Below are 18796 nucleotides of genomic sequence, written 5' to 3'. Positions count from 1 at the left end.
GCGCTATATCATTGCCGCAGTAATTAAGTGTACATATGTATATATTTTAAAATTATATCCTTTTTATAAAAATTATATTTAGTTTATTGTTAATTTTTTCCAATAGATGGCGCTACGTGTAGATCAGTAGATTGAATTTAATTGATTTACAGAAATCCCATTAGATATTTTGGGGTGTGATGTACGACATTATCTAAGTTAGGGGTATATAAACGTAACTGTCGAATTTCGTAGCAGTTGATCGATCGGCCTAGGAGTGTATAGTGAACAAACAAACATTTTCATTTATATATATATATATATATTAATATATACATTAGCAAATTAATCACTGACAGCATTATTTTCAGTTAAAGCTCTTTATTAACAAATATTTGAAGTGAAATCCAGGATTTTTCTGCCCTTTCCCTTCATAAGAATAATATTTAACTGTGAGGTTGTTAACTGAACAGGTCAAAATTTAAATTTTCCATTCCATCCTTAGCTTACTGCTACGAGATTTGGGTTTAAGCCAGAGCATTGCTTCCTATCCCACTGCAAGTTGGGTATAATTGTGGATAGCCATGTAGTCTGTAATGTGCCAAAGCTCGTGTTAATTAACCAACATTAGATTAGTATTTATGATTTAAGAAAAAATAATATCTTGATCATAAAGAATTTATTATTTAAAAACATTGGTTTCTACATAAACTGAAAAATATTTTTCAATTTGTTTCACATTAAAGGAAAAATATACAGATATTAACCTAAGTATAATTTAAAATAATATCAAATCGTACATAATTTATACACAAATAAACATTGGGGGAATGTAGGAAGGAAGGAATTATCTACAGTTAAATGTTGATAACAACACAAGAGGCTAAATCACAGATGACCAGATCCATTAAGTAAAGTATAACATAACGAACTTATTAAAAAAAAAAGGGATTGAGGATCGCAAATTCTTTAATATATTTATATTTTAGGAATGACAATATGTCAATTAAAAATTACAAAATATTTCACATTACTTTGCTACTGTTTCACCTTATAAAAATATACAAGCAGAAAAATTTTTCTTAAAATGTCTCCTCAGTTTTAAAAAAAATAATTTTTTTTAAACACAGTTTGAATCTTCGGGAAGAACAAAGTTCGGTTTTTGACAAATGAAAACAAAAATGCAAGAAGACATTTGTTGGCTTTAACTGCTTTCTTTGTAGATTCTTATCGTAATTTTTTAATTATTCTGAAGGAGATGTTCTATTTTTTCCAACATATCGTATAAATGACTTTGATGAGATATATCGTTAAAAGACTGTACACAGGCACTGTATATTTCATTCCAAATTTTAAGTGTGTCTTTATATCTGAAACATTAAAAAAATACATTGAAATTTAAATACATTAACGTACTAGTTATGAATTTTATAATATTAATAAGTCAAATTTTAAAATCTTACTTGGATGGTTTATTACTGTAACATTTCACTAATGTCTTTAAAACAAACTGTAGACGCTGCTCAAATAGGGACAGTAATCTATCTTGTTCGTTCTTTTCTTCTTCGCTTTCGTCGGACTGACTCGGACTATTCACCTTGGCCACGTCGGTTTCGCTTCTTTTAATTATTAATTTCAAAACTGGTCTAGCCGAAACCATGCATTCCAAAATGATCTGAAGGGTCTTCACTTTAGAACCGAAACCAGTCAGGGCTACAATAAAATTAAACATTTGATAAGTATATCTAATGAAATGTAGAAGACATAAATCTAAAAATAAATCTTTATCCAAAATGCAATTAATATGTTGATGTTAAAGATAAAATTACGTTAGTTACTAAAACACCATCTTCTATTGATGGCATTTTAGTAACTAACAGATATTGCTATTGATAACAAAATAATGGTAACAAATTAAGTTCAATTATGTTGAAAAAATATTGAAAGACATATTATATACGATGAGGAAAGTAGTTCTTATTAACATTTGTCAGTATGGCGTTGGGCCATCTTTAACCTCTTATCTCTCATAGACATGCTTCCAAACATTCCTACAACATAACAGAGCTTCCTTCAAACATCACTGTTGGAATGATGTAGTGGTATGGAAACCCTTCTCCGGGCAAACTGCCATATTCAAGCATGGCCATCCAATCAGAAAACAGCTTATCGTGATTCGTCGGTTCTGAATTATTTAGTGCTGTTTTTAAAAATCCCATTGTTAAAGGCAGATTAAGTAATTCAGCTAATTTACCCCTGTAGATAGTACATCATCCTCATTCATCAGTCCACAGCACTTGCTCCACTCATTGGTAGTGTTGGAGGAAAATATTTATTATAATTCATACAAGTAATTCATCTGATGGTAACAAGCATGATGTATTATTAATTACCATTTAAATGATGTTCCCATAATCCAATTCTTTCCATAGCAGCTCTAAGAAACTCATTGCAGTGATCCAAAGTGCCAAATATGGTACAAGCTTTAATGTAATGTGAATCAGCTAATGTTCTCATCTGTTTGCATCTTGAATCATTATACATCTAAAAATTACAAGAAGTAAATATAATTAGAAGATAGTTTCGTTTTTATATGTTAGTATTTATGTTAAAATCTGTTAAATTTTACCTGATTCCTATAAGAATTATGATATAATGATCCTAATCGGTGATGAATAGTGGCTGTACGATACTGATAAATAGCTTGCTTTGGACCCACTACATCTTTATATTCACAGAGCTTCAATGCTTTTAGCATCAATTCATTAACTTCCTTTTCGATCTGAAATCGTAAAAAAATTAACTGTATTATAAGTTACTGTCTTTTCAGATTCAATGATTTATTTATTGTTATTGTTATTTCAAATTAGCATCTACAAATGCTAATAATTTATATATTCAATTTAATAATTATTAATAAATTTCTTAACTGTGTAGTGAGATGCTAGATTGAAGTTAATTACTAAGAGCAACTGATTTACTATGTCTTATATGTTTGTATTCTGTTAATGCTAGCTCCTAAATGCAGATAAAATCATTAAAAAATTAACCAATTTTACTATTATTAAATAAATCTTTTAAAATATTAAATGAAGATGAATTTTTTAATCAGTATATGTCAAAATCAAAGCTTTAGCGAGAGCATTTTCCAGCTATAAGGGGGTGGAGCTTATTTTCACAGTTTGTAAGTGTGAACCTCCTACCCTCTATTTCCGTTCCAATATATATAGAAAACATTCGTGCCAAAAATTTACTCCATTGGTGAATATTTACTGGTAGTTCAATGTCACTGAAGTTTTATAGGTTCCAAATAGTAAAGATGAACATCCTGAAGCGTACCTCCTTGGTTCAATAGGAACTGAATTAACTGGAAACAAGTTACCATCTTTATGTCGGGCTCTTGGTTTTTATATCACCATCTTCAACTGAAACAAACTATCAGAAGGTCATCAGCTGTTACAGTCAAAAAACTGGCAATATTTTATGAAATGACAAGAATCCTAATGATGGATCCAAAATACTGCATAATTAAACTAGAACAAACATTTGAAGAATAGCATTTACTAAAGAAAAACAAGGGATGACAATCTGTAACACAGCAAACAAATGAGGCTAAATTCGTTAGTAAACTAGATGAACTTTTTGACATTTCTCATCTTAGAGCAGTCAAAATGATAAAAATTACAGAGGATCGTGAGTTGTTAGCTCAGCGTGAAAAAGGACGTAAAGAGTCAATGGTAGGTGTGGATGCAAAATTAGCTGCGAAGGAAAAACAATCAGCAGCACAAAGACAGGAACAGATGCTTAACAGAAAACGTAGAATGGAAATCTTGAAGAGAAGTGGTGAAGAAATAGCAGAACTAATATCCTCAAATAGCAGCACAGATATTGAAGAAGAAGATGCAAGCTGTAAAGGAAACAGAGTAGCTAGCGAGGGAGCAGTTTGAGGCAGATTATCCAGACAGCAAGAAAAAGACACTCTCTGCCTCTATCAAAATAAACTGATAAAGTTACGTTGAACATAGTACTGAAAATTTCAAATTTTGTGAATTGTGATGTTTAAAAATTTTTTCGTTGCATTTTTGGTTTGTAATCCATCAAGTTTTTGAATATTGTAGAGTCTACATGATTATTTAATTTGTCTGTAATTGTCCAAAAAAGTGAAACAAGTCTGGTTTACCAAAACAGGTCTTGCCTGTGTTCATCTGTCATAAACTGTTCTTTCTATAAACTTTGTGGTCGTTGAGCTACCTCTAAATATTAATATATCAAGTTCAAATTTCTTCTGTGGTAATTTGAGACCAGTTGGAATGGTTCTTAAGGGTAGAACCACAAAAAAGTAAGCAATTTATTTTTCCCCTATTTTAAGCACCACCCTAAGCTGTAAGTTATGAGAGTTAATATCTAGGAAAGGCAAAGGAAAAACACTTTCCTATACTTTAACATATTACTAAGTAATATTTAATATTTCTATAATATGGTAAAGATGACGATGATGATAATTTTTGATTAAGCAGAATGTTGCTAACAATAACATTTATAGTACATTCCTCATGCAAACAATCCCCATTAAATATTAATTCTTTTTGCCTCTATGTCCTTAATTTTATTGATTTCTGTTTTTATCCTTGTCTACTTTGGACTTTATTTATTAATAGGACTTATTATACTGGTGTAGTTTCTGTATAGCAATTAGAAAATCAAAACAAAATATCTTTATATTTTGTTTTGATTTTTCTAAGTTCACCTTTAATTACTATATGGAAACTACACCAGTGTAATAAGTCCTATTAATAAATAAATTCCAAAGTAGACAAGGATAAAATCAGAAATCAATCCTCATTAAAATTCAGAAATAAAAACATCTGTGCAATTTTTGATTTGGTTTCAGCTTGTGTCAAAATTAAAGCAACACACACAAGTATATATGGTAAAAATACGGAAATGAACAGCACTCCATTGCAATGAATCATCCAAATGCCTTCTCTGATGCATGTCTGATAAGATACCAATATATCAAAAACAATTCCACTACTGTTAGTGGTCCTAGCACACAACTGTTCTTCAAAAAATACTGCTATATATATATATATATATATGTATACTGTATATATATAGAGTGCATTAAACTTTGTCAATTTACATGTGACCTTAAGTTTCAGCTACTTACATTTCAGTGTTGACATAGTTATTGCTTTAATTTTTGACACCAGACACTAGTGTAGTAACTATGTATCTTTTACACTGAATAATAATAAACAAATTGCTAAATCAGCAGCAAAGTTTCAAAATACCTCTTCAGATCATCATTCAAATTTATTTCTCAGAAAAGACGTATTGATGTTAGAATTATTTCGGAAACGCTTTTACTTTCTTTCGTATCAGATTAAAACGTTAATTAAAACGTCTTTCTTTCTTCCACGAAAAACCTTGGCAATCCATTTTAAACAACTTGACAACTTAAACGTTAGCAGTTGTATAAACACACTGGATTGTCAAGGTTTTTCGTGGAAGAAAGAATTATAATTCATCCAGTCTACAGCAAGAAGTATAGTTGTTAAAATGTCTTATTTATACTCTTTAATTATAAAACTGAAGAAAAAGCTGTGTTAATTTTCCTAAAAATAAATTCTTGAAAATTTTATTGAATTTTCATTGAATGTATTTTAAAATAAAAAAGTACCATTCCTATATAAAAACAAGGAATTCAATCCATACACGTATTCTACATTATTATTATTTTTAAAACTGCAGAAATTAAATGAAATAACTTTTTTATTCAATTTCAGTAATAAATATATGAAATGTACTTTCATAACACTTTTACAATTTAAAAAAGATTGTATATTCAAATTACATTCTTCATACTGGAGAAAAAAAATTCTCTCTTTCGCAACTTATACTAATTAATCTCGTTCATACAAATTTCATGAACAACATATTTTTATTGAAAATTACCATTTAAGAAATAAAAATAATGTAAAGTAGCTAATTCAATTATCTTTTTTAACAAATAAATAACAGTTTCATTAAGGTTAAAAAATCCAGCGACATTTAAAACTGCGTGTGGTGCCGCCTGTTACGATATTTTATTAAAAAACTTTTTATATTTTAATTATATTATAAAATGGAAAAAACACTTAATTTTGAAGGTAGGAATAGATTTTATAAATGTTAATAATGAAGAAAATTGTCATTAAGTCTAACCCTACTTGAGTTATGTTTAACCACCAAAATTTAATAGCACTAATCCCCCTAAACCTCCCTGAAAAATTTCAGAAATTTTCAACAAAAAGCACAAAGTTATTGAGCTTCAAACAGGATGAACATAACTGTGTCCCCCACACACAACACGCATCAGAAAAAACCCCCAAATTTTTTTGCATTTCTCAAGGTTTCAAAGTCCAAAGTCCAAAAATGTGAAAATCTTGGAGGGTCGTTTTTTGACCAATTGCCGTACTTTTCCTCTGTCCTATATAACGGAGCCAAGAAAGTAAAAAAATAGCCCATGATTTCAGGGCGAAATGATTATTACAAAAGTTTCATTTCTAGAAAATTTAATAATTTGCTTAAATTCAAATAAGTACCCATTTTTATATGCCTTTAAATATTCATTTATGTTCTAGATTTGGACTTTTTAAAACTTGTATCCCAAAGAATCATGAAACTAGTAGTTTGTATTTTCTCAAAAATGTACATTGAATGGTTTTTATTTTTGATTCAATTTAAAATTGTTTTGTGGATAATATTTACTAGTCGCATAAAATTAAAAATAGAATATATAAAAATATTTGCAACCCAAATTCTGAAATAATTTCTGTAAATTAAATACCTACCTCCTCTTGTCCAAATGCAGAATGTGGTGCATAATCTTGCAACAAGCTTGCCATAGTGAATAAAGTGGTTGATAATTCCCAATTTACAGTATCCCATATCTCGGGAAATTTAGAATGATTATCTAAAACTTGAGATGCTGCATTATAGTAGCCGATAGCCTATAAATTATATCCATAAAGAACCAATAGTTAAATAAAAAATATTATTGTGTGTATAAATATATATAATATATCTTACATTTTACCTTATTATAATATTTCCTTTCTTGTGATGAAAATTCTTTACGAGTTCCGTCGTTATTAGTTGGAATCTGTGCATGCGCCCACAGTCTCATTAGCCTTCCTGTATTTGAATAAAGTAATGCAATGTTTGCAATGTCGTTCACGTCCTGAAATGCCTTTATTCCACGTTCTAGAAATGAATGACTCTTTTTCCACAATTCTGAAATCTTATCCATTAGTTTACCTTTCAAAAAAGTAAATAATAATTACAGTTTGAATTTTATATTTTTGTTTAAAGTTTCGTAATCAAATAGGGCTGTACTAAACCAAAATTTTGATATTGATATTCCTTCAATATAGCACAGTACTATAATGAAACATTTCCTTAAAAGATAATTTAATAAATTACATAGAATTATATAAATGTATAAATGTATTTGGTTTCAAATTAAATTGAATGCATATTTTTGTCTAAACTAAGAGTTTGGATGTTTTAATCAATTGAAAAATTACAGTACATTTTGAAATATGCTTCACATATCATGTCACGTCTATATTTTAGAATATGTGTGTGTGTGTATATATACATATAATTGTTTTTATTTATATATATAATAAATTAACTGACAAGGTACAAAAACAATTATTATTATAGCATGTTGTGAAAACTATCATTTCACCCTCAATGTGTTACTATTTGTCCAAAAGCTTGATATTGAATGCCAAATGGCTGCATTTATTAATGAGACCATAACCATCATTCAGTATGCTGGCATATTGACAGACATTTTTGTCCCATTGAAAACATGATTCGTGGAAGATGGGCGAGACTCCATCATACACAGGCTGTTTTTGATATACTCTGATGACAAAGTTATTTCGCTGGACTATAGACAAATGTGTAAAAAGAAATTGATTGGACCTTAAATTTATTATTAGATTAATTTCGAAGAATACTTTTCGAAATTTCTTCTTCAAATAAAGAATTTAAATCTTTTTCTCTCATTTTATTATTTGATTCCAAAGGAAATTGGTAATAATGTTCACTTTTCACCTAAATAAAATGAAGTCGTATATTTTGCCAAAATTCTTCACTTAGTCGGCAATCGTCTGCACAAGGTAGCAATTCCCCACTGATTTCTCGTGTTTAATTATGCTGCATATAATTGCCATTCCCAAAATTTCCTGTATTATGACTTCTCTGCACATGCTGCCATATTTCAATAATGTTATTGTACTTGTAAACAAAATAATGTCCATATACAAACATCTCTAAACTAGATATATTTGTAATAAGACTATCAGATAACATCTGACTACTTTTCCATGATTATACTTAATTAATTTCTAAATAATTTGACCTAGAGTGCAGTGATAGGTGCCATCTCTTATTAAATTTAATAATTATAATTAAATTAATTTAGAATATTCTGGAAGAAAAGAATCAGCCTGGAGCAGGACTCAAACTCACAACTACCGCTTATTGTGTGGATGCATTACCAGTTACACTACCAGAGCCTCTAGCATCCTCATCCTATAAACTTCTACTTATGGCACTCATCCAACCATATTAAATTTAATAACAGATGGCACCTAATGATTCCCTCTAGGAAAAATTATTTAAAAATCAATTAAATATAATCATGGAAAAGTAGGCTAATGTTATCCGGTAGTTGTTTGACATGTCCCTGACTGGGTTCCCTACGGAAGTCCTTCAAACTTTGTCATAACATGGGCTAATTTGAAATTAGTCTGGCTGGAAATAGATGACAGGAGGGATGAGGTATTTCTTGAAAGGACTACTAGAAAATTATCTTTCTGTATTGTTTGGGCACAAAATAGTCATGAAACTTTTAAACTGTTAAAAGCACCTCAGATTTATCTTACAGAGACAAGCATTTAAGGTTGTAGTGACTTGCAGACTGCCATTAAATTACATGACATCAAACGTACCTCTCGTGACAGTTGTGAGACCTACATGACATCAAGTTGGAAAAATCACTGCCTTGTGCATATAATAATGTGACAATAAAAAAATTTTTACACAATTATATGCATAAGAGGTAATTTTTGAGAGCCTGTGATAAGTGGAAAAAGTTTCAACCAAAACTTTTACACAGCTGTACTTCCACGATATCATCTATCCATCTTAAAATATGCATCAAAAGATTTGTATTTGCAGAAAATCACTGCTACTACATGTGATCATACATTAAAAAACTTAACTTATTATAATTATTAAAGTACTTACAAAATACTTATAACTTAATATGTCTATTTAAAGTTTTGCTATTCGTACAAAGTTTATGTATGCAATATGTATATATTTACCTGTTTCATTCCAAAGACGAGTTCCTTGATTCATATAGAACACTCCTAATTCATTACATATATTTCCTTGACGTTTCACAAGACGTTCAAAATCTTTTTTTGATTTATCGCACAAAACATTTTGAGCAGTTTCGTAACACCTACAACTTAAATTCAAACTACTCTCCAAATCGACAGGCCAACTATATGCCCAACTATATACTAAAACAAAAAACAAAACAAGTTAATGATAAAATTTCAGATTAAAATAAAATATAAGCTTTAGAAATTTTTATTTCTACATTAGAATTACTGGATTTAAATAAAGTAACTATGATTAAAATGTATTTAATATATTGAACCATCTAAAAATCATAAATATAATTTCCTAAATGTTGTTGTAGAAGAAGCTGCAGGATATACCTACCAGATCAGGGGATGTAATCCTCTTTCCATAGGATAACCCAGTTTAAAAAAAAAATTACTTAAAAACTTAGTTTCGTGTATTGTAAAAATACACGAAACTGCTAAAAATGTTCAAATATCTATTTAAATTTAGTAGTTTTTTAATTATATTTCAAGATTTCTTCATGGGTCAATCTTGGTTTTCATCTAGGCATATGTTATTTGCATTATAAAGTATGCAACAACTACTAAAATGGAAACATGCTACGTGAATGCGTCACTCGAGAATGCATTCATTACAATTATGTAATACCGAAGAGGAATCAATATGACAGTGATTTGAAATGCATTTATATTAGAAAGAGAATAATAAAAAATGTGTCAATGTTAGCATGGTTACTTGGTTTGCTATGGTTCTAAACAATCTAAATTCAGTACCAAAATCACTTACTTAGTTTACAAATTAAGAAAAAAAGCAACAGAATACTTCTCGTTACTTTAAGTAAATTAAAGCCGAATATGCAATTTTTAGCTTTAAATCTACGATTGGTTCGGCTAAATTTGTTGATACTTTAGTAAAATAATTGACAATATTTATTTTATGCAATAAAGAATTATCTTTTTTTTTATTAAATTAACTAGAATTTTAAAAAGTTTAGAGTAATAGCATAAAGTTTATAAAAGGTTGGTGGTGTGGTAACGTAGTGCTTCGGATGAATCCTTTTACAGTTTTAAAAATGTTTATAACTGGTCATTGTACAGAAAGCTAGTGGATTATGTAAATTATTTTATTATAATCCTAGAGCGCACGAGTAAATTTATCATAGTTGGAGTAAAAATTTTTATGATATATTCTAACAGGTTCGTTATGTCAACCAGGTTATTATTTACTGGGTTATTAAAGGATGAGAATTTTTAAGTTGCTAATGTGAGTACATTGGCACACAAGGAGGGACGAGTAATACATCCAAAACGCATATTGGAGTTAATACACAGGAACGAAGTAAAATAAAAAAACATTCACTTTAAATCATTTGTGGCTGTTATGATAAGTTTGAAAAAAGGCACAATAATCAAAACACATCTAGATTATTAAAACCAAACAATACGCAAATTATACCATACTTATCTCAGTTTATTACAAACTAAGTACGGTGTAAAATTATCCTGAAAAACCTACAATTAGTTCCAAATAAAATTTTATTTCTCACTAGTTTAAAATACTTTTGTAAATTTATCATAAACATACCATAAGATATCTTCTTTTTACAGATATGTTCCAGCATTTCCAGTATATCATTATCTTGGCTGCTTAAATTGCAAAATTCTTCTTTTTGTAACTGTTGATCTATATACTGCTCATTATGCACCATCATAAAGTGAATGTCGCCTGCTAATTCTAATAAATAAGCCAGTGGTTCGGTTGACCAAGAAGCATTTTGATTTATCACTATAAACTGAGTACATTCTGGGGGGAAAAAAATTTAATTATAAAATATGAATGTGAAATACCAAATAAAATTTTAAAAACCAATCTTATTTACCGTAACATATTAAACCCATTTTTATATTTTTTAAAGTTTCTCCATACTTTTTTACTTTATTACTTATTTCTACCATACTACAATAGATTTCGACGGCTTTTCTGAGCAACAACACTTGGCAGCCATTTGTCCAGGAATCGGAATTTATAGGCACGGAGGTAATATTTTTATTGGCGGGAGAAGTTTGAGACGCTTTATCGTTATCGGATTCGAAGCATTCTGTGTGGAAATCCTCGTTCGAACTTTTATCATCTCCTGCCGAATTTGTTTCAAATGCATGCAGAGGAGAATAGTTCAAAGGAATGGACTGATATGGATTTGCAATTTTCACTTCACCTTCTTTTTGTTCTTGACTACTGTTCTGTTTCTTAATATTTTCGTCTTCATTTCCTTTTTCTTCATCATATTCCAACACGCATTGAAGAGCCTAGAATAAAATCACAAATTTATATAAGTTTTTCAAACAATAAATGGTAAAAACCAAATTAAATGAACTAGAATCAAACTTTGTAAGATATAATACTACCAAATGAATACAAAATTTAATCCAGTTTAACAGTTAAGAGCTTCATATTCTGATCCAGCAACTCCTGTGATCTGGCACATTTTGAATCTAAGCTCCTAAACGTAACGCTTGACAGCACTTTAAACAAAGAATTGATAAGATTGGGGCATCCACTGCCTCGAAACTTCTTTAGCAATTGTGGAAAATGTTAGGATGTTTAGTATAACCTTCCTATTTTTTTCAAAACATTGAAATTCTCTTTGTACTCAGCATACTGTATTGACATTAGAACACACTTAAACTATGCTGTTACAGAAAACAGCAGAATTAACAACAGAATGTTAAGGTATTTTAAATTTGGTATGTTACGTTGGGCTTAATATTGTAATATAGCTGAATTTATTGATTAAAATGTTTTTGTAAAATGGAATAATGCAGTTAAAGAAAATTATAGATACGTGGTGGGATCACGTGTATATGCAAACATTCTGTAGCCATGCTACACCATTTTGTAAGAACACCAAACATTTTAAGATTTTATTCTTTTATAGTTACGTATTTTTTGGCTATTAATCCAGACTTATCATACTATGATTTCAACTAATCAACAACAGAACTACTGATTCAGAAGTTAGTGGTGCCGAGATCGCCTTGCATCATTAGACGTCCCAACACAAATCATTAATGACATTGTTATTCAAATTATATTTCTATGTTCACAGGAGTAAGATCTACTTCCATTTTTCAGTATGCATCATAATTGAATTTAAATTAAATTAATTAATAAAAACCGCATTAACTAACATTCACATAATATAAATGACGTCCACAAATTCATGTTTAAAGGTGTTTAATTCAAATTAAATAACAAAAATTTATTAATATATATTATAATATTAATATCTAGTATTTATTAATACTAGGTAGCCAGTTAATTAAAACTAAACATAGTAAAATAATAAAAATTCTGGCCTTTAAACCGAAACTAAAAATAAAATCAAAATTAATTAATTAATTAATTTTAATTTAAATTAAAATCAAATCAGTTGAAACATAATATTTCCAAAAGTGTGGGTTCAGTACTTGTTGTCTGTGTTGATTGATTTAGTTAAATTTCATCCAGGTAGTCAGAGTTAAGACACTATATTTATAGCATTTCTTTGGTCTTAGTTTCTGTTGACAGTGAGAGAACATTTTGCTTTTTATATGTAAAATAGATATAGATAATATTATATATAATATAATATTATCTATATCTCGTGTGTCTATATTATCTATTGCATTATGTAGGCATTTTTATGCATGAAATACACTTAAAATGGTAAAAAAGTAAGGCTTTGCTTTAGGAATCGGAAACAGATTAATCCACTCTACATTGTTTCTTATGGGAAAATTTGTTTCGATTTGAGAACAAATCCGTTTCTGAATAATTTTTATAAATGAATTAAGTTCGTAACCTAAGGTTTGATCGTACAAGCTTTTCAACATATATCTGTCTTGAAAATATTTAAATTTTTTTAGTATAATTTTATCATTTGTTGATCTAGTTATGCAAGTATATTTCTTCTCAAGTGCGTGTATTTTACACTGCTATATATACAATATTTACCATCTCCCCATCTGCTTCACTTGACAAAACAATTTGGTCTTCATTATAAAATTTAAATAGTCAAAAATAGCACGTAAATATTCCTCTAAAAAAATATGTAAATTATATTAAAATTACGAGTCCTGTAATTGTCATAGATTTTGATTTTTAATAATAAACTTGATATTAATATAAAATGCTTACAATTATTGTGTAAACAGCATATGAAAAATGATTAAATGTACATGGGGCATTCAAAAAGTTCCCAGAAAGTGGTTATTATTTCATAAAAGAATGCGGTATTTATAATTAAATGATGTAAGAATAAACTTGTTGAGCCTTGTTTTATTAGTATTCACGTCTGGCCTGCCACTTTTTTTTTATTTCAATTTTAAAAAACACATTTAAGACATTTGCTGGCAGTAAATAAATCAAGTGGTTAGGAATCGAAGCACCAATTTCTACCAGAAGGGCTTAGAAGGGTGGTGACATCTTATGGAAAAAATGTTTCAAATTTAAATAAAGTGTATGTTGAAAAATAAAGTGCTAAATTCAATTTTCTGTCTTTTTAGTTACATTTTCTTTTTGAATACCCAGTATTTGTATATTCAACATTAAACAAAACATAGTCTATATTTATCAGAAAGACTAAAACTTACATAATCCAAACACCAACTTAGTCCATATTACAAATTTCAAACTGCTTTGTTGAGCACTAAACACACACACACCTTACCAGAAAACTATTACGACAAACACACTTCTGTGGTATTTTCAGACTGTGATGTTATAGTCTGAAAATACTAGGGAAAATGTGTTTCATGATAACAGCTTGCTGATTTTACATGTAATAAATAGCCTCCAATTTAAGTAAATAAGCAGTTTGTAATGCATAACACAAAGATTAAAATCAAGAATTTGATTTGCCTATGTTATTTTTAACTAAAATTTACTGCATCATCAAAATAACAGCAAATAATAATTTACACTTACTTTTAGCACATGCGATAGTGCGTCATGACATCTGTCGTTCCAATTTTTGCTTATCCTGAAGGAAGATTTTTCATTCTTTTTGTATTCTTCTCTTTTGAGCATATGCGGAACGCACAGGGCCTGAACGTCGACCGACATAACATTATCGTTACTATCACTCTCCAAGTCATCTTCGTCCTCCATACTGCCGTCACTGATGTCGTCACTACTTTCGCTTTCTTCAGATGCAGAATTGTGAATTGTAGCTAAATCGATGTTGCTTGGAACATATATATCAGAGAGGAGATAATGAATTGATGTAACTACCTATTATAAAAATTGATCAAGAAAAATCATATATTATTAACCAATTGATGGCATTCGTTTTAAAATAATGCCAATCAAAACGTCAAAAAAGAATTTTATTTCCAACAACTAAAACAACGATTCTCAACCTTTTTTTTGTTCCAGTACACTTTAATAATTTAAAAATTTGGTGGCCCACACGGTTACTTCGGTAAGTAGCGCAGGACAACCGGTGACGTCATAACAGTGATTTTTAAACACAGTTGGCTAGATAGGTCACATTTTCTAAACGCCTTGGTACCTACCAGCAGTTACCAGTAACACCAGTTACAATTTCCAAATGTTCTCTAGGCAGGTAGAACTGATTAAACTATTTGTCTGATGTCACTTATGTATGGACATTCGCAGTTGCGGCACACTTCAAAAATCTCACGGCACAGTGGTTGAGAATCACTGCACTCATAAAACAAACATAAACTGAATTTTTATCTGTAATTATAAATTAACACTGGTCAAAATGTGGTTCACAAGCCATGAATGGTTCTCAAATGTTAGCAATGTGGCTTATGCAGCATATCTGATCATTCAAATATAGCTATGGTTTAGAATCTATTATATTATGTTACATTACATTATTTTAATTGTAAAAATACTCTCAATAAGTGTGTAAATATTTACACCACATTAATATAAAGAACCTATCATGACAAACCTGTCTGCGATGACTATACTCTCTTATTTTTATTTATTTACTACTTTATCATTTTAATGATATGGTTATTATAAATATTCCTTCCAATTACCATCATTCTACATAAATGCATATCTATTCAAACGTAAAGCAGTTTATTAAGTAAAATAATGATAGCACTTAACATCTGTTGCTGACCAAAAGACACTTTATTTCATATTTGGTCTGGTAATGTTTGTGAAATTGTCTGGCTTCCAGAAATACAGAGTTACCAGAAAACAGACTGGTTTCGAAACCAGTGGACTGTAGTACATCTATAGTTTGCTATGCAGCCAATCATTTTTTCTGAATGTTGTTAAACATCAAATTACTCAAAACGATTGAAATTAACTGTAAGTGTAAAACGGTACTCATGAGTATACCGCAAGCATTTGTTTTCTCTATTAATAAGAGTATTTAAGTGGAGCATTTAGAAAACAGTGTCCCTAGGCTACAGTATGCAGTTGGCCTCGAAACTTATAGCACCAAATTATCCATTTTATAATTTTAATTCTGCAATAGTTGTATTTTTATATTTTTAAATATTGACAGGGCAAATCCATTGCTATTGAAAACCCATCATTAGTACTACAAATATGTTCACGCAAAATAACTTATATTCACATATTTATATTACTAAACTGATATGTCTTATCTTGTCTGTAATTAAGCTTTTTAATTTGGATTAATTCCATTATTAATTGTTTCCACAAAAAATTACTGCAAGACTATGTCTTGTTTATAAAATCGTGGTGCCGTCAATGGCTTATCACCTTACAGGTATGAAGGAGAGTACATGTCAGGAGTTGCAATTTGACACAGATGTTAGGTGCGCAAATCATGCATGCATAAAAGAAACCAGACTTGTAGGTACTCAGGGGACTGAGAACTGAGTCAAAATAAAATACAAAATGGTGACACTCTTTCTACAAACAGGCACTATTGCACATGCATTGCTCGTTGGGAAGTTGGAAATGCGAACATTGCAAAAATCAAATTTTGACATGCAAATCTTTGATAAAATCCATTTACCTGTCCCGTGTTATTTTCGACATCTCTCTGGTTGCGACCTGCTGACCTTGACCGGTTGACCAGAGATATCTCGTTTCAGCATCAGAACGTTTTTGAAACTAGATGGCACTAGTTGTTATAATTTTACATTAAAAGTAACTTCCGAAATATAATTTTTTTTCTTTTTACATTTATTTATATGTATATTTTGTTTGTGCAAAATAAAAAAAATAATTTTGGATGATACAATAACCACGATTATTTTTTTCAAAAACGGGAAATTTTCATTAGGCATCAACAAAAATTCAACCCAGGGCGACACGCAACAGAGAGAAATTTTGACATCGGATAGGTTAATTTCACGAAAAATGCATCATCTTGTGGTTGTGGCCATGGCCGAGGCCAGTGAAGTTTGAATGATCGTGCTCAAAACCAATGATACCAAAGAAGATAGGAGAATGAGAACAAGATCCGCCGTGAGCATCGAAGTGATCCTGCTTACTGTAACCAAGAACAGGCCTGTGAAAACGCAACCCATTGTAACCGCAGCGGCAACGAAGCCCACTGTAATCTATGCCAGGACCCCGAGTACTGGTGTCAACTTTTCCTCATTGGAGAGTGCTCATTTTTCTCTTTTCCTTAGAAAATGGTACGCAGTCAAGCCCAGAGTCTCCAAGACATAGTCTTGTCCCAAAAATGGCTTTGGCATTTTACTTGTTTTTATTATATTATTATTTTGAATTTTTGCACCTCCTAAACTCTTGAGCCTCTAGCTCCAGACCTAATGGACCTATAGAGAAATCTACTACTGAGTATTTCACTTTTACTTTGTGGCATCTAACTTTAATTCTCTAGTAAATAAAACTGATGTAATAATTTTTAAAATTTTAACGTTTGAAAAGGATTCCTGGTTAGCATATATACTAAGCATTTCCTTTAGCATATACACAAATTATGTTTATAAATGCCTTCAACTGAAACTTCATGTATGTTTATTATAATTAGAAGTAAAAAACAAATCAATAAACATTTTTACTGCATAAAATGTAACAGTGACTTAAAATATTTCAGATTAATACATATTTCCAGTAATGAAACAACCAAGAGAAATCCTCATATAAAATATCCAGTGGGATGGCTGGATGGTTGAGACAATTGAGGCATTATCCCATTGCTCTGGGGCACCAAAATCAGGTTTCAGCAAGTCAACTCCTCATGGATTTTTCACGGCAATCTGTCTTGGACATGTCAGATCCCACCTCCTACCATGGGCCCTGATGAACTCACAATGGTATGGGAAAAATTCCCTCAGTGCCCACAGGATGGAGAGAGTAAGGGAAAAAGCTTTTTTAACATAATCTAGTTTTTAACATGACCACATTTCTCGGATAATCTGTATTATTTTTTCAAATAATGGTGTGTAAAGTGGAAAATACATTTTAAATGAAATTTTAACATACCTTTGGATGTTTCTTTTCATCTAATAAAACCAAGCAATTTTTTAGCAGTTTATAAATAGTTTTTTGATTTTGAAATGCATCTACGGATTTCATCATGTTTCTGGCCACTTTGTATAACAACATAGCAACTGGCAAGGTAAATGGATTTTGTTCTTTATCGTCTATCACTTCAGAACAAAGTGTAGTCAAATCATAAAGTTTCACTACATCATCATTCTTTCCTGGAAATAAATTAAAATTAATTATTTAAATTAAATATTGAGTAAAATAATAAAAGTAATTAAATTGTTCCTTAATAACTTAAACCATAAAGACTGGCGCATTTAACAGTGAATTTGTGTATATTAATCAATCCTGTGTAAAACAACACCTTATTGGTCTTGTTTACACAGGACTGATAAACACAAACTCACCTTTTCGCAGTTGGAAAATGGTTAGGTTGACTCTCAGATACACAGGGACAATTCTGATTGTGATTAATAATAAAGAAAAAACATTTTTTAAACTTATTTTATTTTACTTAATGTTTTCCTGTTAATTGTAAAATTTATATGGTTGCATGTGTGTCTAGGAATTATCAGGGACTGTTTACCTAAATTTTACTTTGTGCAATACCTGTTGGCATGCAACCCCTACATTAAACAAGACCACACTATAAATAGCTTTAATGTATTGTAAGCTTTTATTTTATTTTATTTATATTCATATAACCTGATCAGAATTATCAGATATTTCTATATATTAATTCTCTCAAGAAGCAACTTGTGTTTTAGATACTTGGCATACTTTCAGTATCGCTATTTCAGTTGAAAGTAAACTTGGAGAATAACCAATTATAAATGCTACATGAGAAATTCAATACTAAGGTAAAGATCAGTATTGGTTGGAGTTGATGATTCCAAAGAATATGGGGTATCAGATAATAATA

General features: G+C 30.0%; 1 protein-coding gene across 1 annotated transcript in view; it reads right to left on the bottom strand.

Moving 5' to 3' along the window:
• Positions 1-643: 643 nt before the first annotated feature.
• The window catches only part of LOC136968189 (erythroid differentiation-related factor 1), a 42345-nt gene continuing 24192 nt past the window's right edge, over positions 644-18796 (bottom strand). The window contains exons 11-21 of the mRNA XM_067262161.1: positions 17869-18089; positions 14383-14688; positions 11297-11723; positions 11002-11220; positions 9369-9569; positions 7061-7281; positions 6816-6974; positions 2609-2761; positions 2373-2523; positions 1443-1692; positions 644-1349 (exon numbers count right to left, since the gene is read on the bottom strand). Coding sequence (XP_067118262.1) covers positions 1220-1349; positions 1443-1692; positions 2373-2523; positions 2609-2761; positions 6816-6974; positions 7061-7281; positions 9369-9569; positions 11002-11220; positions 11297-11723; positions 14383-14688; positions 17869-18089 — 2438 coding nt within the window. The 3' untranslated portion in view covers positions 644-1219. The remainder of the gene's footprint in view (positions 1350-1442; positions 1693-2372; positions 2524-2608; positions 2762-6815; positions 6975-7060; positions 7282-9368; positions 9570-11001; positions 11221-11296; positions 11724-14382; positions 14689-17868; positions 18090-18796) is intronic.

Source organism: Centruroides vittatus, unplaced genomic scaffold, assembly GCF_030686945.1.
Source record: "Centruroides vittatus isolate TY-2023 unplaced genomic scaffold, ASM3068694v2 contig_1416, whole genome shotgun sequence".
In the NCBI taxonomy this organism is placed as follows: Eukaryota; Metazoa; Arthropoda; class Arachnida; order Scorpiones; family Buthidae; genus Centruroides; species Centruroides vittatus.
Note: the sequence above shows the minus strand (reverse complement) of the source record. Positions and strands in the feature narration are given on the sequence as shown.